The 25059-nt window shown below is 41.1% G+C and overlaps 2 protein-coding genes across 3 annotated transcripts in view; both read left to right on the top strand.

The window, feature by feature from the left end:
* LOC143775764 (hematopoietic lineage cell-specific protein-like) overlaps nucleotides 1–16989 on the top strand; it is a 62562-nt gene extending 45573 nt beyond the window's left edge. For both annotated transcript variants that reach the window (XM_077264287.1, XM_077264286.1), the window contains 5 exons: nucleotides 4881–5026; nucleotides 6126–6227; nucleotides 6313–6772; nucleotides 13779–13850; nucleotides 16593–16989. In XM_077264287.1, coding sequence (XP_077120402.1) covers nucleotides 4881–5026; nucleotides 6126–6227; nucleotides 6313–6772; nucleotides 13779–13850; nucleotides 16593–16729 — 917 coding nt within the window. In that variant the 3' untranslated portion in view covers nucleotides 16730–16989. The remainder of the gene's footprint in view (nucleotides 1–4880; nucleotides 5027–6125; nucleotides 6228–6312; nucleotides 6773–13778; nucleotides 13851–16592) is intronic.
* A 4299-nt stretch (nucleotides 16990–21288) lies between these two features.
* The window catches only part of LOC143773607 (regenerating islet-derived protein 4-like), a 45255-nt gene continuing 41484 nt past the window's right edge, over nucleotides 21289–25059 (top strand). The window contains exon 1 of the mRNA XM_077261004.1: nucleotides 21289–21344. Within this exon, the coding sequence (XP_077117119.1) occupies nucleotides 21332–21344 (13 nt within the window). The 5' untranslated portion in view covers nucleotides 21289–21331. The remainder of the gene's footprint in view (nucleotides 21345–25059) is intronic.

The raw sequence follows: 25059 nt of genomic DNA on the forward strand, positions 1-25059 counted from the left end.
GGGTTAAAAGTTGACCACAATTTCTAATTTTTACAACAAAATTTTTTTTAGGGACCACATTGCATTTGAAGTCACTTTGAAGGGTCTATATGATAGAAAATTCCCACGTTTGACACCATTCTAAAAACTGCACCCCTCAAGGTGCTTAAACCACATTCAAGAAGTTTATTAACCCTTCAGGTATTTCACAGGAATTTTTGGAATGTTTAAAAAAAATGAATATTTAACTTTTTTCACCAAAAATTTACTTCAGATCCAATTTGTTTTATTTTACCAAGGAAAACGGGAGAAATTGGACCCCAAACTTTGTTGTGCAATTTGTCCTGAGTATGCTGATACCCCAATTGTGGGGGTAAACCACTTTTTGGGTGCATGGCAGAGCTAAGAAGGAAAGGAGAGCCATTTGACTTTTCAATGCAAAATTGGCTGCAATTGAGATAGGAAGCCATGTCTCGTTTGGAAAGCCCCAGATGTGCCTTAACAGTGGAAATCCCCCCAAAGTGACCCCAATTTGGAAACTAGACTCCCTAAGGAACTAATTTAGATGTGTGGTGAGCACTTTGAACCCCCAAGTGCTTCACAGAAGTTTATAATGTAGAGCTGTGAAAATTAAAAAATCATTTTTTTTCCACAAAAATGATCTTTTAGCCCCCAATTTTGTATTTTCCCAAGGGTATCTGGAGAAATTGGACCCCAAAAGCTGTTGTGCAATTTGTCCTGAGTACGTTGATATCCCATATGTGGGAGAAAACTACTGTTTGGGCGCATAGCAGAGCTCGAAAGAGAAGAAGTGGTGTTTTGGAATGCAGACTTTGATGGAATGGTATGTGGGCTTCATGTTGCGTTTGCAGAGCCCCTGATGTACCTAAACAGTAGAAACCCCCCACAAGTGATCCCCTATTGTAAACTAGACCCCCCAAGCAACTTATCTAGATATGTTGTGAGAACTTTGAACCCCCAAGTGTTTCACTAAAGTTTATAGCGCAGAGCCGTGAAAATAAAAAATCTTTTTTTTCCACAAAAGTGATTTTTTTTGCCCCCAGTTTTGTATTTTCCCAAGGGTAACAGGAGAAATTGGACCCCAAAAGTTGTTGTCCAATTTGTCCTGAGTACGCTGATACCCCATATGTGGGGGTAAACCACTGTTTGGGCGCACGGCAAGCTCGGAAGGGAAGGAGCATCGTTTTACTTTTTCAACGCAGAATTGGATGGAATTGAGATCGGAAGTGATGTTGCGCTTGCAGAACCCCTGGTGTGCCTAAACAGTGGAAAACTCCCAATTCTAACTTCAACCCTAACCCCAACACACCCCAAACCCTAATCCTAACCCCAACACACCCCTAACCCTAATCCCAACCCTAACCCGAACACACCCCTAACCCCAACACACCCCTAACCCTAATCCCAACCCTAACCTTACCCCTAATCCTGACACACCCCTAACCCAACCGTAAACGTAATCCTAACCCTAACTTTAGCCCCAACCCTAACACTAACTTTAGCCCCAACCCTAACTTTAGCCCCAACCCTAACTTTAGCCCCAACCCTAACCCTAATGGGAAAATGGAAATAAATACATTTTTTTAATTTTATTATTTTTCCCTAACTAAGGCGGTGATAAAAGGGGGTTTGATTTCCTATTTATAGTGGGTGTTTATAGCGGATTTTTATGTTTAGCAGCTGTCACACACTAAAAGACGCTTTTTATTGCAAAAAATATTTCTTGCGTTACCACATTCTGAGAGCAATAATTTTTCCATATTTTGGTCCACAGACTCATGTGAGGTCTTGTTTTTTGCAGGACGAGTTGACGTTTTTATTGGTACCATTTTTGGGCACATGACATTTTTTGATCGCTTTTTATTCCGATTTTTGTTTTTGATTTAGGCAGAATTAACAAAAACAGCAATTTGTGAATTTCTTTTGGGGGGGCGTTTATAGCGTTCCATATTTGGTAAAATTGATAAAGCAGTTTTATTCTTTGGGCCAGTATGATCACAGTGATACCTCATTTATATCATTTTATAATGTTTTGCACTTTTATACAATAAAAACTATTTTATAGAAAAAATAATTATTTTTGCATCGCTTTATTCTGAGAGCTGTAACTTTTTTATTTTTTGCTGATGATGCTGTATCATGGCTCGTTTTTTTGTGAGACAAGATGACGTTTTCGGCGGTACCATGTTTATTTAAATCCGTCTTTTTGATTGCGTGTTATTCCACTTTTTGTTCGGCGGTATGATGAGAAAGCATTGATTTTGCCTCTTTTTTTTTTACGGTGTTCACTGAAGGGGTTAACTAGTGGGACAGTTTTATAGGTCGGGTCGTTATGGACGCGGCGATACTAAATATGTGTACTTTTATTGTTTTTTTTTTAATTTACTTAAAGAAATGTATTTATTGGAACTATATATATATATATATATATTTATTTTTTTTTTATTTAGGATTTTTTTTTTTACACATGTAAATATTTTTTTTTACTTTTTTTACTTTGCAGAGCACTGTGTCAGATCAGCGATCTGACAGACAGTGCTGCAGGCTTGCCGGCACCTGCTCTCAGCAGGCGCTTCCAAGCCACCTCCCTGCAGGACCTGGAAGGCCCCCCGCGGCCATCTTGGATCCGGGGTCTGCAGGGAGGAGGACGGAGGAGATGCTCGGAACAACACGATCACATCGCGTTGTTCTGAGGGTCTCAGGGAAGCATGCAGGGAGCCCCCTCCCTGCGCAATGCTTCCCTATGCCGCCAGAATGCTGCGATCATGTTTGATCGCAGTGTATCGGGGGTTAATGTGATGGGAGCGGTCTGTGACCGCTCCTGGCACATAGTGTAAGCGCAGCCAATCGCCTATGATGTACTATCCCGTCCCTGGAAATTAAGTCCTAGGTCACCTCAACGGGATAGTACGTCTAGTGGCAGAAAGGGGTTAAAGGTAAAAACAACAAAAAGGCATGGAATGGGAGGTAATGAGTCCATGCATGATTTACGTTTTGAGCAAATTTTTAACAGTAAAATACTTATGGTACTTATTCTACATTCTATTGGATTCACTTTTAATTCCATCCTAAACCAGTAGAGTGCAAAGCTTAGTATATAAAAAAGAATAAGTGAGGGTCCATTTATTAGGGCCTCTGTAAGTCGGATTGACCATCTTAGGTGGGGAGTTGTCAGCACAATCAGTCATTCTTCATCTCAATTAATGACTTATGTAGCCCTCCAGGAGATTTTGAAGAAAGGTTTACCTGGAATGTTGCATTAATATAGTTCCCAATTGACTTCTAGCATGATTTAAGATTAATGTAATGTTATTTGTCATTTAATATGACAAACCATCATTAGCAATCCTTCTATGTTTCATTATTTATTAATGAGTACTGGTTTTCAATGCTCACAGACACATTGGTTGTCATTTTTAAAATGTTTCTTTCGTGACAGAGAGTGTCTTCCTCTATTTCAAGGGTCAGAAGATAGCAGCATTTAGCTACACACACCTGCACTGGTTAGATCTGCTTTGCTTTCCAGTTAGCTATGCAGATTTCCCTTGTTTGTTGGTTGCAAGGGTTAAACTCTCCTGCTTGTCTCCTAAAGCTTTGTGTCCTGAGTTATCTCAGTTGTTCTGATTTTTTCCACTCTCCTCTGGTAAAAGTACTCACCTCTTAGCTTGGGTAGTTGCCAGTGATAGCTTGCTATACCTTGGAATTGGTTTGGTGCTGTGAGCCGTGGAAACAGAAGCCATTTAGGATTTGTCTCTGGGGATTGCTGTTTGCAAGTTTGCTTGGCGTTATATTTCTCCTTATCTCACTTTTTGGTCTACCTCTCCCTTCATATACCATTCCTTAGTCTGGATGCGCTTTGACTGATTGCTGTTTTCTTTTACCCTTGTCTGTTTCCCTTTGTGTCTGTATTATAGAGCAGGGCTAGTGTCCCTTCTGCCCCACTCACTTGCCAGAGCCATGCTTAGGACAAGGCAGGGATAAGAACATGATCGCCACATGGGGTAAAAGAACCTGTCTAGGAACTTCAGGGAGCTCAGGGTTGTGCAGGGCAAGATTTAGGGGTGTCCTTCTAATGTTTCCCCACTTGCCGTGCTTCCCTTCCCATCAGTCTTGCCATGTGCCGTTTGGCTCCTTGGTGGAGCGTGACAGTTTCCTGTTGAGTGTTTTATTTTCTCTGTGTATGCCATTTTTGTCTATTGTGTTTGCTTTTACATGTTTTTAACTTGCATTCAATAAAAGGAATATATTTATTATTCATACTGTGATTATCTTAATTCTGTGCACTTTATGTTGGTTGTTTATCTCTGTGTATGGCCAACCTGTTTTACAAAAACATTCCTAGTATACACTGCAACTACACGCTTCAGTAAAAATACATAAAAATGTAGAATTGTAAAGAGTAAATTCCAAAAATGGAAGGCAATGATTATCTGAGATGCAATGTGATCTTTTCTCATTTCTATGGCTTAGGACAATTCACAATTTTTTTTTTAATCTCAAATGTGAAAAATGGTCTGTGTTTTTTTATAGCAAGCTGGATCAGCTTTTGGTCTGTATGTTAATTTTTACAATCATTGTTCAATTCATTTTTTTTCCTATGAAAAAAAATTCTTACCTTCTCCTGCCCAATAACATAGGATACTCAGATAACATCCATGTGCTATCCATTTTTTGATCCCACAACATGGATCAAAATAGGATATGTCTCTGGATTTTTTTTTGTAGACAAAAAAAAGTAAATCTGACAAGACACATTCAATGTAGTGGAGCTGTTACTTATCCACAAAAATAACAGATAGCACAAAAATCTAATGTGTGAAACATTCCTTTAGATTCAACTTTTTAATACCAAACGCTTGCTTTGAATAAAATACTTTCAGTGACAAGTGGAGCTCAGAACCTAAGATCTCGTTTTGAGAATATGGCTAAGGTAGCAGAGGAGGAAAATCGTCAAAAAGCAGAGGAAGAGAGAGCCAGGAGACAGAAGAAAGACATGATGGAGCGAGATGCACAAGCAAAGAAGGAGGTGAGAAAAAAATGAAATTCTCCAGGCTACTATCCAAACATGGTTCCCTCATATAGTCAGTGTGCAAAGACTCTTAACTAGTGATGAGCAAACATACTCGGATAAGGTGCTCGAGCATGCTCGTGTGCTAACCGAGTGACTTTGGCATGCTTGAAAAATATGGTCGCATCCCCGCGCATCTGCATGTCTCATCACTATTCTTAATTCGTAGACAAAATAACCACTGATAAAACAAAAAGCACATTTTAAATGAACAAATAAGGCCGGAGTTACACTACCGAAGAATACGGGCGAGTGCTATGCGAGAAAACATCGCATACCACTTGGCCCAGTGTTAATCTATGGGGCAGCTCACGTCACCGTTTATTTTTTCAGGCGTATTCAGCGTCAGTGTAAAATCCAACAGCAAGTGCTGTCCGATTTTTTTTTTTACTCACCGGTGTCCTTTGTAAAGCCGGCAATTCCTATATGTATATATATTACATAGACAGACAGAAGAAAAGCCGGCAATTCATCTGCAGTGTACTGGAAAATCACTGCAGGAGCCAACAGGATAGAAGAGATAGATTACATACAGTAAATACACATAGAATAGGTAGATATATAGATGTCAGTAACGCATACAATTAGTACCATGTGTGTGTGTGAAAATGACTGTATTTAATTAATAAAAGATTATTTTTGGGAAAAAAATGGCGTCTGCTCCCGCGCAATTTTTGTAACCAAAAGAGGTAAAGCCGATGGCTGGGGGCCAATGTCTATAGCCTGGCAAGGGGTAATACCCATGGAGCTTCCCAGGCTATTAATATCAGCTCACAGCTGTATAATTAGTAACTGGCTATTAAAATGAGGGACCCCCCCAAAAAATGATGTGGGGTCCCCCTATAATTAATAACCAGCAAAGGCTATGCAAGAACAATATTCCTCACCTTTCCGCAGAGATGCTTTCAATCCATTTGTTCCACGACGGGTCCAGCCCTGCTACATCTAAATGGCAGGCTACATGGTTGCATGGTGCGACCATGCAGCCTTTCATCCAGTAGACACTGAGCACCGTGTTGGGTATGTGTGTAAATTAATATAATCACCTCTTTTGCAGAGTCGACAAAGCTCAGACATTGATCTGTCTCAGAAGCAGCCAGTCTCTGTCCCTGTCCCAGTTCCTCGTATTTCTGTGACTCCACAAACTCCTGAAAAAAAAGTAAATATCTGCTTGTAGACTTAAAGATTAAAAGTGAACCATATGAGCCATTTTCATTAATTTATTACCACTATGTATTATTTAGATATCAGTAGATTCTGAATATGAGGCTCCTCCAGATTTGGATTGTGAATATGAGGCTCCTCCAGATTTGGATTGTGAATATGAGGCCCCTCCAGTTCCTGATTCTGAATATGAGGCTCCTCCAAATTTGGATTCTAAATATGAAGCCCCTCCAGTTCTTGATTCTGAATATGCTGAATATGAGTCTCCTCCAGTTCTGGATTCTGAATATGAGGCCCCTCCAGTACTTCCACCCAGACTCCCTGTTATGATGAAGACTAATGTACCCACTCCAGATGAAATATCTAATCAGGATGAGACCTATGAAGATATTTCTGTGCCACACCATGCTTCAGACGAAGAGTATGAGGACATTCCAGATCCTCCACCAAGGCTAGAAGAGGACGCAACTGAAGATTATGAAGTCATGGACCCCCCTAATGCTCAAAATGATACTTTGTATGAAGAATTACCAAAGGAGGGTAAGAGTGGTTGAAGTCAATATGAACAATACTGGTGGGCTTATAGGCAGCCTAGAATTATACTTCTTGTTGATACAATGTTTCCACGAAAATAAGCGCTAGCAGGAATTTTCGGTCTTTGTGGAGTAGGCTTGAAATATACTCCCTACTCCAAAAATAAGACCAGGCAGCAAAAAAAAGTTAAAGAATATAGCATGACCCTTAATTAAAGAAAGCAGACCCCCCCAAAAAGAAACATGTCCAGCTTATTACCACCAAGCAGTAGAATAAATAATATATACCAAATCAAGCTAATATATAATCTCAATCTTTATTAAATCATCAGACACAAGACTACCAAAAGTACATAAAATAAACCCCATAAAAATGTTTTTTTTAAACAGAGGTAGAGGGCAGTGTGGTTATAAAATATTGCAGGCACATTAGTAATACATATATCAAGTATCACAAAGTATAAAGATATGGAAAATCTCTCATATCTAAAATTATCCAGAAGCTTATATTTAGCATATACACAATTTTAGCCCATCAGACATAATCAATATCTAACTAGCTTCAGGGGTCTGTATAGACTGTTTTAACTGGACAAAGATTAGCATTCTGTCCCATATCACTCGGGTTAACCCTTGGTACAGGTATATCCCCCTATAGAGACATCTAAACAAAACAAGAGATAGATCTATACAAGCCATGTGCCATTATGTGATCAGGCCACACTGCCCAGTACCCCAACGCATGTTTCGCGTGAAGCTTCATCAGGCAGCTAAAAAAAAAAAGTTAAAGACTACAGTAGGACCCTTAATTAAAGAAAGCAGACACCCCCCAAAAGAAAGCATAGACCCCCCAAAAATTACACTCACCAGACCCTAAAAAATTACAGCTGGCAAGTGCCGATGTTGGATGGGGTCTCACACAGAGATCTGCGTCGCTGCCAGGTCCCTCGTCATTACAACTGCATTGCACTGCAGCTCTCACACACTGATCGGGTCCCAGTATCACTCTGCTCTCACCAGCTCCATGAGAAAGATACTGCTTCCGGACAGCAGGTGTGCCAACCACTGTGAAATACAGTGAGACCTGACAGCGATGCAGATTTGTATGTGAGAACTCATTCACCAAGCCATTTGCCAACTCTATTGTTTAGGGCCTAGCAAGTGCGATTCTTTCTGTGGGTGTCTGCATTCTTATGGGGATGAACAGTAAGTAGACCATAATACTTTTAAAAATGGAAAAAATATATATAAATACTGTATATATTTAGCCAGTAGATGACACCACATACAACTGAGAATAAGCAATAGAATGGGAATAAATTCGCACCTTAACCCTCAACTGGTGAGGTGGGGTTTGCCACACCCCAGGAAATTTTTGTTCGGCTGCCATTCATTGAAAAATGCTGGTATGAGGATAAGTGTCTCACTAGCTTCTATCCATTTCCTTGTCAACAGGATGTCATCAAGGCCTCTCACTTCTGGCCACGCATAACAGAGCTAGCTGTCGCTACGTGCTGTCTTGGCCTTGCTGAACCCCAACTCACCACTGATGTAACTCTTTTTTACACATTTTCAAATTATGAAAACTTCTTTATTTTTATCAAAGTATTACATTTTCCGATACTTGTGGGTGTCAAACATTTGTTATACTCATGTTTAATCAATCGCCGATAAGAAAACGATTAAAACAAATGTGATCTTTGCATTTTCTGTAAAAATAAGAGATTTCTAAACACTGGGGTATAGGAAACCCCACATCACCAGTTGTGTGACAAAAACCCCACCTCACCAGTTGAGGGTTAAAATGCATAGGGCCTCACAATGTCAAGTACAATACAGCAAAATGTGAGTTTATATTAAAACGTAACTTTTACTAGGCCACTAAAATGAAAAAGAAATGCTGCCTAAAAAACAGAAAAGGGGCTCCAACTAGGTTATGTGACCCTGGCATAAGGAGGAGGCGCAGGATCCTACAGGATTAGATAGTGCAGAGTAAAGTGGGTCCCTCCTGTCTAATTACTATAGAGACCCTACTTGTGCTACAGGTCCCCTGAAGTCTCCATTGAGGGAAGGAAAGCGTAGGGTCACACAGGGCAGTTATGGACTGGGGATGAAATTCAGCCCTGGCATTTGAAATCACACAGGCCCATGCTGTCCCCGTCCCCAATAACCAGATGGGATATATTACTAATATTACCCTGGATGGAGGAAAGGAAGATTTACTCCAAGACCAATATTTCTGATTATACCCACGGCATGCTGAGGTAAGTGACGGAGTGACCGGCTTTGTACTCCGTCACAACTGTTAACAGTATGGGTGCCTTGAGAACACTGATTCTGTTAACAACGTGGCATACAAGGCAGCCCACAACCAAACCGGCCCTTCTGGCATTTGCCAGAATTACCAAATGGCCAGTCTGGCCCTGACACAGGGAGAGTGCAGGGCCTCCTTATTAGGGCTAGTTGTGGACTGCCCTTGTCAGAGAGGAAGCTCTTTGAATTCAGGCTATTGTAATCCGTATAGGGATATATAGGCCCATACTGTATCCCATAATCTCGGATGGATTCTTACCAGGATTGAGATCACGGCCCTCTACGTGAATGAACATTTAGGCTGTGTGCACACGATGCGGATTTGCTGCGAATTTTTCCGCGCAGAAACGCTGCAGATTCGCACTGTGATGTACAGTACAGTGTTATTCATTGGGATGCAAAAAAAGCTGTGCAGATGGTGCGGAAAAATCAGTGCGGAATTGCTGCATGTCACTTCTTTTGTGCGCATCTGCAGTGTTTCTGCACCCTTCCATGATAAAAATCCGCAGTGGCAAAAACCGCACAAAATCCGCATCAATTCAGCATAAAAACAGCACAAAATCCGCATAAAAAACGCAGCAAATCCGCGGCTGTGGATTCTGCCAGGAGATGCGGATTTTGTGCAGAAAATTCTGCACCTCTTTTCCTACGTGTGCACATAGCCTTATTGGGTGAGGATGTTCCCATTTTTTCATTGCTTAGTTGTGTTGCATGCCATAAACGGTTTATAGGATGCCCACCCAAGCAGTCACTACTGTCATGTGTAGGGTGTACTCACTTCTATCATTCACTATGATCTAATATTGGTATTGTGGCTTGTTTCTCTGCACCATATCTGACCACTGTCAGCTGATATTTCATTATGACCTTTTAGAATCTGACGACTGTCAGATTACTGTATATCCGGTCATAATTAGCCAGATACCTTTATGTCCAGCAACGATTTGTGATTGCCAGCAAGACATTTTATTACCCAGATCAGCATTGACATATTGAAGTGTGTGGTTAGATGTCTCTCTATTATACGTGTTACCATACCGTGAGTGTTTTTTCTGATTCTGGATTTCACTTGTGGTTGGTGGATGAGGATTTTAACTTTTTTTGACTCTTGCTCTTTATTATAAACTAGATGGTTGCCCGATTCTAACGCATCGGGTATTCTAGAATATGTATGTCCACGTAGTATATTGCCCAGCCACGTAGTATATTGCCTAGGCACGTAGTATATTGCCCAGCCACGTAGTATATTGCCCAGTGACGTAGTATATTGCCCAGTGACGTAGTATATTGCCCAGTGACGTAGTATATTGCACAGCCACGTAGTATATTGCCCAGCGACGTAGTATACAGCACAGAGCCACGTAGTATATTGCCCAGCCACGTAGTATATTGCCCAGCCACGTAGTATATTGCACAGCCACGAAGTATATTGCCCAGTGACCTAGTATATTGCCCAGCAACGTAGTATATTGCCCAGCCACGTAGTATATTGCCCAGCCACGTAGTATATTGCCTAGTTACATTGTATATTGCCCAGTTACATTATATATTGCCCAGTGACGTAGTATACAGCAGAGCCACATAGTATATTGCCCAGTGACGTAGTATATTGCCCAGTGACGTAGTATATTGCCCAGTGACGTAGTATATTGCCCAGTGACGTAGTATACAGCACAGAGCCACGTAGTATATTGCACAGCCCATGTAGTATATTGCCCAGCCACGTATGACACAGGTAGTATATTGCCCATCCACGTATGACACAGGTTAAAAAAATAAAAAATAAACATATACTAACCTTCCGCAGGCGCGTTGTAGCTCTGTCGCCTGTGTGGGGTGCAGGCGGCATCTTCCGGTCCCAGGGTGTGATGACGTCGCGGTCACGTGACCGTGACGCGGTCACATGACCGTGACGTCACGGCAGGTCCTTGTCGTGCAGGACCTGTCATGACGTCGCGGTCACATGACCGTGACGTCACGGCAGGTCCTTCTGCCAGACGATCCGTGCCACCGGAAAGTGCCGGTTGCATAGCGAGGAGCGGGAAAGGCGGCGTAGGTGAGTATATAATCGTTTTTAATTTTTTTAATTATTTTTAACATTAGATGTTTTTACTATTGGCGCTGCATAGGCTGCGCCAATAGTAAAAAAAAACTTGGTCACACAGGGTTAATAGCAGCGGTAACGGAGTGCGTTACCCGCGGCATAACGCGGTCCGTTACGGCCGGCATTAACCCTGTGTGAGCGGTGAGCGGAGGGGAGTATGCGGGCGCCGGGCAGTGAGTGCGGGGAGTAAGGAGCGGCCATTTTCTTCCGGACTGTGCGCGTCGCTGATTGGTCGCGGCAGCCATGACAGGCAGCTGGCGAGACCAATCAGCGAACGAATAACCGTTACAGACAGAAGGACAGACGGAAGTGACCCTTAGACAATTATATAGTAGAAGGGTGGGCCTCCACCTTATGCCAAAGGCTATGTACTCTAGTTGGAGCCCCTTTTCCCTTTTTTAAGCAGCACTTCTTTTTCATTGCAGTGACCTAATAAAAGTTACGTTCGTTTTAGTATAAGCTTTCATATTTTGCTGTACTGCACCATATACAACAAATAAATAGGGAAAGATATAAACATATAAATTACTGTAATAACCCTGAGTGGAGTATTCAATAAATTATGTATATCCATGAATACATTATAAAAGTATTGCATACCGGTACTGGGTAACTATCTGGATGCTTTTTTCCTGATTCTGCTTTTTTTTGGTGTAATATATATATATATATATATATATATATATATATACGCCCACCAAGTTCGGTACTTAAAGGGATGTGTCACGGCGGCAGCAACACGGTCCATGGCCCTGGGCACCCATGTTTAAGGGAAAGGACTTTAAAGGGTTTCGTGAATAAAGTTTGTTCGTGACACCACCTGTGGTATTCGGTCAGGGATGACTGACGCTGCTTAAAGGGGTCCTCCGGGGTGATGTTATTGCAGCAGGGATGGTATGGCTTCCCACAGGTGAAGCTGGGTCCCCAGGGCTCCCGGTGTAGTACAGACAGGTGGTAGATGATGTAGGAATAAATGGAGGACACAGGGTTGCAGTCTCTCTACCTTTTTTACTGATGCAAGGCAGCCACAGTCCAGGGTACTGGATCACAGGTACTGGCATGGTCCAGCCGGCTTGGAAGCGATTTTGGAATCCCGCTTTACCAGGTGGAGTTGGAAGCCTTCCCTCTAGCGCTATGGTGTAGTCCCTTGCTGCTTTAGGCATCACACAAAGTCCTCACATGTTCTCTCTGCCCCCTTTAGGTAGGACACTACCTGTTTGACTGGTAACTTGAGCCTTTTTACAGGATCTCTATCACGACCCAGGCTCTATGTGTTACTGTGTCTTCAGGTGTATGGTGGACAGGTAACTTGCAATCTGCTGTCCCGCCGGTTTCTGCTGTGAGACGTAGAGTGCTGCACAACCTCGGTCTTACGGCTACCGGTTTCATGCGCTTTAGCATGGAAGAAACTCCGTTTCAGCTTCTCCCCAGCTCTTCACTTCGTATGTGCCTCTTTTCTCCTTCATGCCCTCTACAATCTGTTCTGCTTTCCTTTCTCTCTCTTTCCAGGAGCTGCAGCACCCTTGTGGTTGCACGGCCCCTCACTTTCCTCACAGGAGCTTCAGATCCTCTCGTCTGCACGGCCCCTTTCCTCTCACTCACTGACTAACTTCCCCTTCAGACCAGAATATATATAGGGGAGCCACCCACAAGCTGGATCAGAGCTCCCCCTTCTGGCCTGGAGTATGAACATGTTGCATGCTTGTGATTACCTGCTAAAAGAGATCCTTCCTCGATTCCAAGTGTGACATCACTCTCCCCGTGAGGAAAGCAATGCCACTGTAACAACCAGGAACCTGGGGTGTTACACACATATATATAATTATGTAGATCGGCACACTCGGCTGCACACAGAGGTAGTAAATGGAACAATGCGCCTTTAAAGGTGCACTTGGTTTATTTAGTACAGCATAAACCAAGGTTTTAAGCACAAAAATAAACACAGCCCTCTGGGCAAAACAGCAAAACAAAACAGAACGGTAGCACTTCGTGCAGTTCTTTCTCTCCAGGCCCTCAACAACCCTGACTAACCCTGGAGTTCAGCTATTTAAGGCCAGACCATGTGACTCCTCAACCACGTGACTGATCACATGACTGTGACATCACAAGGTCCTGTCAGTACACTGCAGGTAGAGATACGTGAACATTCTCCCTCCTTCTCTATGAATGTCCACTAAAACCAGCCTATAATAAAACTTTCAATATACCGTCCCAACACATAGTGTGCTGGAGGTAACTATTCTGGTTTCACATCGCAATCGCAGCTGGGCTCTGGAGCCCAGTAAAGGTGCAAGGGCCCCACTGCCATGCAAAAAGATATTAGTATTGTAAATTTCACATTGAGGGATTGGGGTATTGCAATAGATTTTGCATTGGGGCCCAACAATTTTAAGGCATAGCTATAGGGGTTAAAGATTTATCAGTCGCAGATGCTAATACCTGAGGAGTTACAAAAGCCCCCCTGCCACATAAGCATTTATCAGTATTGCATATGGCACATGGTAGATGGGGGTCTTGTTATATATTTTGCATTGGGGCCCAGGGACTTAAAATCATGCAATATGGTAAGTGCTAATTTAGATGTTTCTGTTTTTAGAACCTTCTAAACCATCTGGTCAAACAAGAGCTTCAGGAATCACTGCAGTGGCGTTGTATGATTATGAAGGAGGTAAGCTGTCTTTGCATTTTTTTGCGAAATATCACAAGTGTGATTAATAAGTTATTGTTAAAGAGATAATCATGAGGGGTCACTGGTGATGATCTTAGACCAGTCTGTACAGTGTAGCTCATACTGGATTATACTTGAATCGATGTCTTGCTCTGCCGTTCATTACTCCATTATTCGGTCCTTACATGGAGTCCAAAAACACCCACCCCAAAATCCACAGGCACTTTCAGTGCAGCCGAACATTCAGGTGTTTTCCACAGAAAGAGTGGAGAAAGCTGCTGCTAGATTTCTCGGGCAGTGGGTGTTCTCTGGGACTACAAAAGGGGTAAGATGTTAAATTCAATTTGTCTAACATTATTTCCCTGATCATTATTTGTAGGGGAAAATTGGAGCCTCCACACACATTATAGACTGTCAGCTGAGCCTTCTGTGATTTCACTGCACATGTGTCCACTTTAATCAAACTCAGTAGTCATTGATTTGGATAATCTTCTTACTCAGTAAGATTGGTACTTCTGTAAAGAGCACACTTACTGCAGCTCACACCATTACAGCACCATGCAGAAGTAGCAACCAGTTTAAAGTGCATTTAGTATTTGTACATGATGCATTTCTAGTCAGTGACCTTGATTGCCAGGTTTTATATCGCTAGTGTATATGTCAGTGGTGACTTTCACAAATATATCTTTTTAAATATGCAGCATATCCACCAGATGGTCGCAGTAGGTTTAGCGAGGTCTCAGGATTACGTTTTTACTATGCAATCAAGGTCACAAGGGATAATTTGTTGAATCAAGTAATGTTACTCATATTATTTAATAGAAAACAGTGCAACTAACTATAAAGTACAATGAAATATCCTGGATTAATGTTACAGTTTACTTCATGCTCTATTTACACCTGTTTCCTTACAATTGGCAGTATGTGTCTGCAAATAAAACACATACAGATGCATACCATTCAATATTCATTAATAGACATACCAAATGTGACTCCTTTTAGCATGACAGATTTACTACTGAATATACCTGTCGGGAGATTACAGCAGGGCCAGGTAAAAATTCTAAATCATAACTTTTAATAATCACCTAAAAGGTAATGAACCCATATATACGGTACATACAAACAGACAATACCATATTTAAAGGGAATCTGTCACCTCAAATTGGCAGGCTATGTAAATTCCCTGTGTTCGGTCAGATGGGTGGTGTTTCGTCTTCTTTCCTTCACCCCATCCTTCCCCACTGTCCGCAATATTTTCGGGAATTTGAGTAGGTGTCCTCCATAGTTTGCGTGTGCGCAATGCAATCTTGCTTCGCGCACGCGCAGTATGCTTTGCCCATCTGCGGGCAAAGCCGAAAAGCATTACTGTGCATGCGCCTGGAGCACTATGTCCCGGAACACAGCGAAATACTTCCGGGACATAGTGCACTGGCGCATGCGCAGTAATGCTTTTCAGCTTTGCCCGCAGATGGGCAAAGCATACTGCGCGTGCGCGAAGCAAGATTGCATTGCGCACACGCAAACTATGGAGGACACCTTCTCAAATTCCTGAAAATATTGCGGACAGCGGGGAAGGATGGGGTGGAGGAAAGAAGACGAAACACCGCCCATCTGCCCGAACACAGGGCATTTACATAGCCCACCAATTTGAGGTGACAGATTCCCTTTAAAGTGCCAGTGCTCAATTTAAACAGTGCTCAAAATTAGAAAATGGTTCAGTCTCACCAATGTCGCTTTCCATTATTCCTCAGAGTCCCAAATGTGGTGCTTCAAGAAGGAAAGGAAGAATAAATATTCCCTATATTTCACCTTTGAGGGATAGTCAAAAATAAAGGGGGGAGTTATTGTTTCCTAATACCCCATGTCATGCCCCTGCATTGCTCCCGCCCTAACAAGAATAGTACCCTAGTATGGTCCTATACAAGCATTACTCATAACAATTATGTAGTCTCCCAAAAGTTATAAAGCCTCCAAACGTGTTTCTCCCTCCGTTCGGGGGGTTCATCGTGGGGGAGGATTCAGAAGCAGTGTCTTTTCTCCCCAGACAGGGGCTTTTTTAAACAATAAGTCAGCTTATTGGGCATTGCTTGCCACTGCAGGAACCCACGTGAAAGATTGCTTTTGAACTGGGTATTTCTTGTCACTGCAGGAAGCCATATGAGACACTGCTTCTGAATTTCCCCCCGCCCCTGATGAAACCCCCCCAAACGGAGGGAGAAGCAAAGTAATTGAAATCTATCAGTCTAGAAAAGGTTGTAAAGCCATTTCTAAAGCTTTGCGAATCCAGTGAACCAGGAATGGAAGGCAGACCAAAAATACCTCAAGAGCGCAGTGACGACTCATCCAAGAGGTTACAAAAGACCCTACAACAACATCCAAAAACCTGCAGGCCTCACTTGCCTCAGTTATGGTCAATATTCATGACTACATCATAAGAAAGAGATTAGGCAAAAATGGTCTGCATGGCAGAGTTCCAAGACGAAAACCACTGCTTAGAAATAAGAACATAAAGGCTCATCTCAGTTTTGTCAGAAAACATTTTGATGATCCCAAAGACTTTTGGGAGAATACTCTGTAGACAAAAGTTTAACTTTTTGGAAGGTGCATGTCCTATTACATCTGACATGCAAACTGCAGATATGCAAAATAGAAAAATAGACTTGTGGAATTTAGGACATTTCTAAGAATATATTTCAAGTGATTGCAGATTGAATAAATATATTGACTTGTGCTTCATAGGTGGAGACGATGAGATCTCATTTCAACCTCAGGACCTTATCACAGATATTGAGATGATTGATGAGGGCTGGTGGAGTGGATGCTGCAGAGGACACCGTGGGCTCTTCCCTGCTAATTATGTTGAGCTTATGCAGTGATATGTTGAATTTATTACATGCTTTAAAGTGAAAGTCTCAAATACTGCATAAAGCTTTGCATGAAACAAAGATTCCAAGTGTGAAAGACCAGAACGCAGAATTGCAGAATGTAGAAGGAAATAATGATGACTGTATGGCTTAACTCCAAACCACTAACATGTACTTTTATTAAACCAAATTCCTCCTCTGTTATTGTGATCACCTGTAATCTTCCACTTTGTCGACTTTCATAATCTATCAGAATAAAGTTGTAAAGTTAAGGTGTGGTGTATTTTCTAGGCAGCTACAGTTGCAACTTGCAATCAAAATGATTCACCTGCATTATAAATTCTGTTTATTAGCAAAATGTATAAACGTTCTGATGTTTGCAATAAACTAATCAAACAAGAACAATTTAAGTTGCTCTACATGACTAACATAAGTAGGTTCCACAATTTCAGAACAAAATTTCACTTTTACTGACTACTGCACTCTCAGAGTTATTCAACAGTTTCATGACAAGCATCTCTAGTACTTAGTAGAACACAATTTTACTATTGTCACTTGCAGCAAACGTGATGCATAGTCAGATAACCGCTTCTGGCAGCGATTCATGAATTCCTCACAGGCAATGGCCTTCAGTTCACAAAGACCCTTCAGTTCACTAATATCCTTGTGTTTTAATGGTACAAAAAGTTAAGACACAAGGTCTTTGTTTTGCACAAACAAGGAAAGTGATACAAAATGATAGTAAAGGCATTAAATGTTCCTAGAGATACAGTTGGAAGCATAGTTCACGAGGTTAAAGAGATAATGACTGCAATACCTGGATGTGGAGGAAAGAGGAAGCTGTCACACGGCTGCCACCAGATTTCTGAGAATGCGGGTGGTCAAAAAACCTTAAGTGACTGCCAAAGATTTTACACAAGATTTGACAGCAGCAGTTAGAGATTTTCAAAAACAAAAGTGGAACTTTTCAGGTATATAGAATAGCAGTTTCACTGAAGGAGGAAGAATGCAGCATATGTTGAAAAGAACACCCTGCCTACAGTGAAGCATGGTGGTGGATAGGTGATGCTCTGGGGCAGCTTTGCGTCCTCTGACACTGGAAACCTGCATTGTGTGGCAGACAAGATGGATTCCATCAGGTATTAGGACATCCAAGAAGAAAACATCATGCCTTCTCTGCAGAAGCTAAAATGTGGGCATCATTGGACACTTCAATAGGACAATGATATTAAACATATCTCAAAATCGACCAGAGGTATGGTTTCAGAAGAAGTCCTGGAAGATATTGGAGTGGCAGTCATAGTCACCTAATTTGCACAAAATAAAACACCTGGTGGGAATTAAATAAAGCAGTTTCAGCATGCAAACTCAAGAATAATAGTGATCTGGAGGCCATTGCCCATGAGAAATGAGCTAAGATTTTTCAAGAATGCTGCCAGAAGCTGGCTATGCATAATGAAGAGGATGAATAATTCCAAGAGTGCATGAGTTATTGGCAGCATTTTGTATTGAATTTGAAGAAACAATTTGTTATCTTAGTTGTTTTGAGGTGTAGAAATTCTTCTTGCTTATTTAATTGCAAACAGCAGAAAGTTTGCAAATTTTGTTAATAAATCTAAACTTCAGTGAGTGATGAATAATTTTGATTGCAACTGTAAATTACATAATATTATATTACATCATAGAATTTTTTAAAAATACCTATAAACTAATTAATTTTTCTTACTGTGATACATACTTTAATAAATAGTGTAACTATTATCAGAGCTTTTCCTTTCAACCTCTTTTCAAAACCCATTACTGTATTGAACTCATCTTCCAGGTACCTTCACATTTTAGTTTACTTTTAATGCTAAAATTTAGATCCCGTCACATAACATGTACTGTGGCTGTATTACTATTCTTCCTTTGTTTAGGATACTGAGAAAAATCTGATTTCTAATGAAGGCTAGGAAAATGCAACATGAATGAAAATCTAATTTGTGTCCAATTTTTTAAATTTCACTGAGCCTGATGAATCTGAAAGATACGTGATCAATCATCTAAAATAAACGCCATTTTAGACCATGCAGAAGATTGCATCAGATCAAGAATATTTGCATGACCTGAAGCAGATCATGCATGTCGGCTTCCTTATACTGCCTTGCAGCGATCAAATCATATGGTATATCACAGACAATCAGGAGGGACTATGATAACCTGTATTAAATCAAAAGCAGAAAATGCATCTGCCATTTTGTGGTGAATCTGGATAGTGAGAGAACATCACAGTTCATGGCTTAACCACTGAGATAGCGAGAGAATTGAAAAAACAATGAAGAGTATGTACAGTTAGTGTCCATGACAGCACAAAAGTGAAGACAAGGATGTGTGTTAAAGAGAATAATACAGATTTAAATATTAGGGAAAGAGAAAGGATATCAGATTAAGTCTGAAATAGTCTTTTTAAATGGACTGATGGACTAACCCCTTAGTGATAGAGCCAATTTGGTACTTAATGACCAAGCCAATTTTTACAATTCTGACCACTGTCATTTTATGTTAAAATTTATGTGATTCTTTGATATAACTTGCGTTTATTCATGAAAAAACTGAAATTTGGCAAAAATTTTGAAAATTTTGCAATTTTCAAATTTATGTACCCTTAGCCCCTTCATTTTCCGATTTTCCGTGTTCGTTTTTCGCTCCCCTCCTTCGCAGAGCCATAATTTTTTTATTTTCCTTCAATATGCCCATGTGAGGGCTTATTTTTTGCAGGACGAGTTGTACTTTTGAACGACATCATTGGATTTACCATGTCGTGTACTAGAAAATGGGAAAAAATTCCAAGTGCGGTGAAATTGCAAAAAAGTGCAATCCCATGCATTTGTTTGGCTTTTTTGCTAGGTTCACTAAATGCTAAAACTGACCTGCCGTTATGATTCTCCAGGTCATTACGAGTTCATAGACACCAAACATGTCTAGGTTATTTTTTATCTAAGTGGTGAAAAAAAATTCCAAACTTTGCTAAAAAAAAAAATTTGCCTTTTTCCGATACCCGTAGCGTCTCCATTTTTCAAGATCTGAGGTCGGGTGAGGGCTTATTTTTTGCATGCCAAGCTGACGTTTTTAGTGATACCAATTTGGTACAGATACGTTCTTTTAAGCGCCCGTTATTGCATTTTAATGCAATGTCGCGACAACCAAAAAAAGTAATTTGGGCATTTCGAATTTTTTTCTCGCTACGACGTTTAGCGATCAGGTTAATCCTTTTTTTATTGATAGATCGGGCGATTCTGAATGCGGCAATACCAAATATGTGTATATTTGATTTTATTTTTATTGTTTTATTTTGAATGGGGCAAAAGGGGGGTGATTTAAACTTTTATATTTTTTTATTTATTTCATATTTTTTTAAACATTTTTTTTTACTTTTGCCATGCTTCAATAGCCTCCATGGGAGGCTAGAAGCTGGTATAGCCTGATCGGCTCTGCTACATAGCAGCGATCATCAGATCGCCCCTATGTAGCTGAATTACAGGCTTGCTATGAACGCTGACCACAGGGTGGGGCTCACAGCAAGCCGGCATCAGCAACCATAGAGGTCTCTGGTTACTATGCCGACGCATCGCTGACCCCCCAATCATGTGACGGGGTCGGCGATGCGCGCATTTCCGGCCGGATGGCCGGAAGCGGTAGTTAAATGCTGCTGTCAGCGTTTGACAGGGGCATTTAACTAGTTAATAGCGGCGGGTGGATCGTGATTCCACTCGCCGCTATTGCGCGCACATTTTTATACATATTAGTCCATATGAATTCAAAAAAGAGAGAGAACACATCCAAAGATTCAATGTACCCCAAAGGCCCCCCAAGATATTATATAGGCCACAGAATGTTTAGTTCAAAAGATATAAACTTTATTTTTATCAATAAAATTATTACATTTATTTAGTATCCATTTTAAAATGTGCAGAAGTACCTCCAATCCAAAAAACTGGTCATATATGCTAAGAAAACTCCAATGCTCATTAATGATTTCCCTAAACTTGTGCCATTTATTATGGTGAGTGGTGATCATCCTGATCTCATCCACATCACTTTTTTTGGAGACAGTATCTTGTTTAGTTCTCCCGTATAATAGATCCGATCTGGTACATTGAGTTGCCCTCATATATCCATTCCTGATGTTTCTCTTACTGTACCCCCTTTTCTGAAAGCGCTCAGCTTTCGCCCTATCCCCCTTGAACCGCGTGTAATAAGTTGCTAGGTGACGCACCTTTATACAAAAATAAAGTTATTTAATTAGAAGAATTATGTTATTACACGGCGCTTCTTATTAAGTTCGGGAAGGTGAGCGCCCTGCGGGGTTATAATTTTTGTAATTTTTGGAATATGCATGACACGCTGCTTATATCTATGGCAACGTATCCCCACTAAACCGGAAGTATGTACGGCATTGAGATTCGGCTTGTACTATAGGTCGAGACAAACCTTTTGGTAGATGGATAGCAATTGGATAACTGTAACGTAGCAGCGATTGGCTGGCTGTGAGCTTAAATAGACCTACCTTTCTCTCATTAATACACGCCCCCGGAAGAAGAGAAATCGAAACGCGCGTAGGGGTTCCTGGTTCATATGTGCTTGTACGGTAAATATGTTTAGATAACTTATATCATACTTAGCTACTCTTTCCCTTCTCTTCCAAAATGCATGGGACAAATCCGGCATAGGTTTTTACCTTTGTGGGAAAAACTTCAAATGGCAAATAGCCTTACTCTATTTATTTATATATGGATGTTAATTAAGGCATCATTTCAACTAGGCTGTTATAGCTTTTTGGGCATTACTATTTACTTATGTATAACGGTATTTTTTGGAATTGAAGTATATTTACCTGAGGACATAGCAAAACATTGATCTGACAAAAAGAAATTTATGTAATATTAACTGGTAGTCAGATTGTTACAATTATCAATTTCTTAGCATATATGACCAGTTTTTTGGATTGGAGGTACTTCTGCACATTATAAAATGGATACTATAGAAATGTAATAATTTTATTGATAAAAATAAAGTTTATATCTTTTGAACTAAACATTCTGTGGCCTATATAATATCTTGGGGTGCCTTTGGGGTACATATTGCGCGCACATGTCAGCTGTACAAAACAGCTGACATGTCGCGGCTTTGATGTGGGCTCACCGCCGGAGCCCACATCAAAGCAGGGGATCTGACCTCAGACGTACTATCCCGTCCGAGGTCAGAAAGCAGTTAAATCAGAGAGTGGTGTCACACAAAGTAGTTAAGAAATAACATTTCCCACATGTCTACTTTACATCCGCACAATTTTGGAGACATATTTTTTTTTGTTAGGACGTTATAAGGGTTAAAAGTTGACCAGCGATTTCTCATTTTTCCACCAAAATTTGCAAAACCATTTTTTAGGGACCACCTCACATTTGAAGGGGTCAATATAACAGAAAATACCCAAAAGTGACACCATTCTCCTGAAGGTGCGCAAAACCACATTCAAAAAGTTCATTAACCCTTCAGGTGCTTCACGAACACTAAAGCAATGTGGAAGGAAAAAATGAACATTTTACTTTTTCACAAAAAATTTACTTTGGAATCAATTTTTTTTATTTTCACAAGGGTATCAGGAGAAAATGAAAATCTCCTATTGTTGCCGGGTGTCGGTTGACAGATCTTGGGGGGTGCACTGCCCATGCTTCCACCATTTTCTCCCGGAAGAAGACGCCGGCGGCCAGGGGGACTTCACGGGATCATGCAGGGACACCAGGTACCGGCGGGGACCATTGGATCCAATTTCTCTCTCCTCTGATGTGCAATCACATCAGAGGAGAAAGAAATTAAATGGAAAATCTGACTTTTTTTGTGGTCGCCGTTATACCATTAAGGCCGGCGTCACATTGGCATTTTAAACGGCCGAGTGCAATGCGATAAAATATCACATTGCACTCGGACCAATGTTAAGCTATGGGGCAGCTCCCACCAGCCGACTTTTTGTCCGCTGTTTTCCTCGGTCCGAGACAATCGCAGCATGTTGCAATTGTCTCAGACCGAGGAAAACTCTCGGCTCACTCGCACCCATATAAGCCTATGGGTGCGAGTGAGACAACGCACATCACTTGGATATCATCCGAGTGATGTGCGTTATAAGCGGACCCCGGCAATGGAGGAGATGGAGAAATTTATTTCTCCGCCTCCTCCGCAGCTGTGCTCCGATCCTCTCTGTGCGAGAGGCTCGGAGCACAGACGCATGACACTCGGCTCCTGCTCTGCTGCGAGCAGGAGCCGAGTGTCATTAGCATATCGCATCCGATGATCTCGCATCCGATGCAATACGCTAGTGTGACGCCGGCCTATTACTGGCAATCACAACACCGGAGTTGGTAAAAACCGACCCAAATCATGTTCTCTGGGGTCTCAGCTACCCTCGGTAGCCGAGAACCAGGAGAAATTCCGACTCTGGGGGGCGCTATGCATGTTAACTAACGGTGCTGTTTAAGTACCCTTAACTGCCACTGTTAAAAGACGTATCGGCGGTCGTTAAAGGGTTAAAGGAGAGCACCACACACCTACCAGAAAACACAATAAAGCAAAACACAAAAAAGCCTTCACAACTTTATTATTAAATTAATTTACAGGTGTATTAATAAGCTTTGGCCAATATGCAAACATATGTTATATATAATGCATATAAAAAATCTACACACACATTTTAAAATGTCAGGTTTTTGTTATGAAAAAAATCATAACAAAAAGATTCATTTTAGAACTTTTTCCACCTTAACCCCTTCACGACCGTGACATATATTTACGTCATCGACCGTGTCCCTACCATTGATGCAGGCTCACTTTATTCAGCCATCAAGTGCCTCTAACTAATCTGCTGGAGAACCCCATGCCTGTCATCACGATCCTCATGTGTTCATAGGAGGTCGTGTTTTTTGCTATTCATAGCTGAAGCCCTGCTACGTATAGCACAGGTGATTGGACGATCGCAGCTTAAAATCTCCTAAAAGGACTATTAAATACAGTAAAAATTAAAAATAAAAGTTTTTAAGAATATTTAAAAACACACAAGTTCAAATTACCCCCATTTTGCCCATTAAAAATAAAACAATTTTTAAAATAATACACATTTGGAATCGCCATTTTCAGAAATGTCCAATCCATCAAAATATAAAATAAATTAATCTGATCGGTAAACGGCGTAACGAGAAAAAAAATCTCAACTTCTGAATTATGGTTTCATTTGGTAGACTGCAACATTTTAATAAAATACAATAAAATGCGATCAAAACATTGTATCTACCTCAAAATGGTATCAGTAAAAACATCAACTGAGGGTGCAAAAAATAAGTCCTCACACAGCTCCAGATCCTGAAAAATGAGAACGTTTCGGGTCTTGGAATATGGCGCCAAAAAAAGTTTATGTAATGTTGCATGAAGTGGTTGCCAGCCAGAATTTGTAAAAGTACAGACACATAGGGCTATTAAATGAACATGATATGAGGGTCCAGGTTATGAAGAAAATTTTGAATGCGTAACACCGGGATAGTTAAATAAATGTGTTGAGGCAGTAGGCCAGTCTTAAGAAATGCATTTTTAGGGCACGCTTAAAACTGTGGGTATTGTGGATTAATTGAATTGTCCTGGGTAGTGCATTCCAAAGAATTGGCACAGCATGCGAGAAGTCTTGGAGATGGGAGTGGGAGGCTCTGATTATTGAGGATGTTAAGCTTAGGTCATTAGCAGAATGGAGGGCTGGGGTAGGGTAGTAGACTTAGACGAGAGAAGAGATGTAGGGTGGTGCTTTGTGGGTGAGAGTGATAAGTTTATATTGAACTGTGGAGTGGAGGGGTAACCAGTGCAATGACTGGCACAAGGTAGAGGCATGGGTGTAATGGTTGGTGAGGAATATGATCCTGGCTGCAGCATTCAAGACAGATTGGAGAGAGGAGAGTTTGGAAAGGGGGAGACCGATTAGTAAAGCTTTGCGATAGTCCAGATGAGAATGAATAAGAGCAACAGTAAGAGTTTTTGCAGAGTCGAAAGTAAGAAAAGTTTGAATTCTAGAAATGTTTTTGAGGTGCAGATAACAAGAGCAAGCCAGTGATCGGATGTGGACAGTGCATGAAAACTCTGAATCAAGTATGACCCCAAGACAGCGGGCATGTTGCTGTGGAGTAATGATAGAACCACACATGGAAATGGCAATGTCAAGTATAGGTAAGTTAGCAGAGGGAGGACACACAAGGAGTTCAGTTTCTGACAGGTTCAGTTTCAGATAGAGGGAGGGCATGATGTTGAAGACAGTGGGAAGAAAATTACTAGTG

The sequence above is a fragment of the Ranitomeya variabilis genome, chromosome 5 (assembly GCF_051348905.1).
Source record: "Ranitomeya variabilis isolate aRanVar5 chromosome 5, aRanVar5.hap1, whole genome shotgun sequence".
NCBI lineage: Eukaryota > Metazoa > Chordata > Amphibia > Anura > Dendrobatidae > Ranitomeya > Ranitomeya variabilis.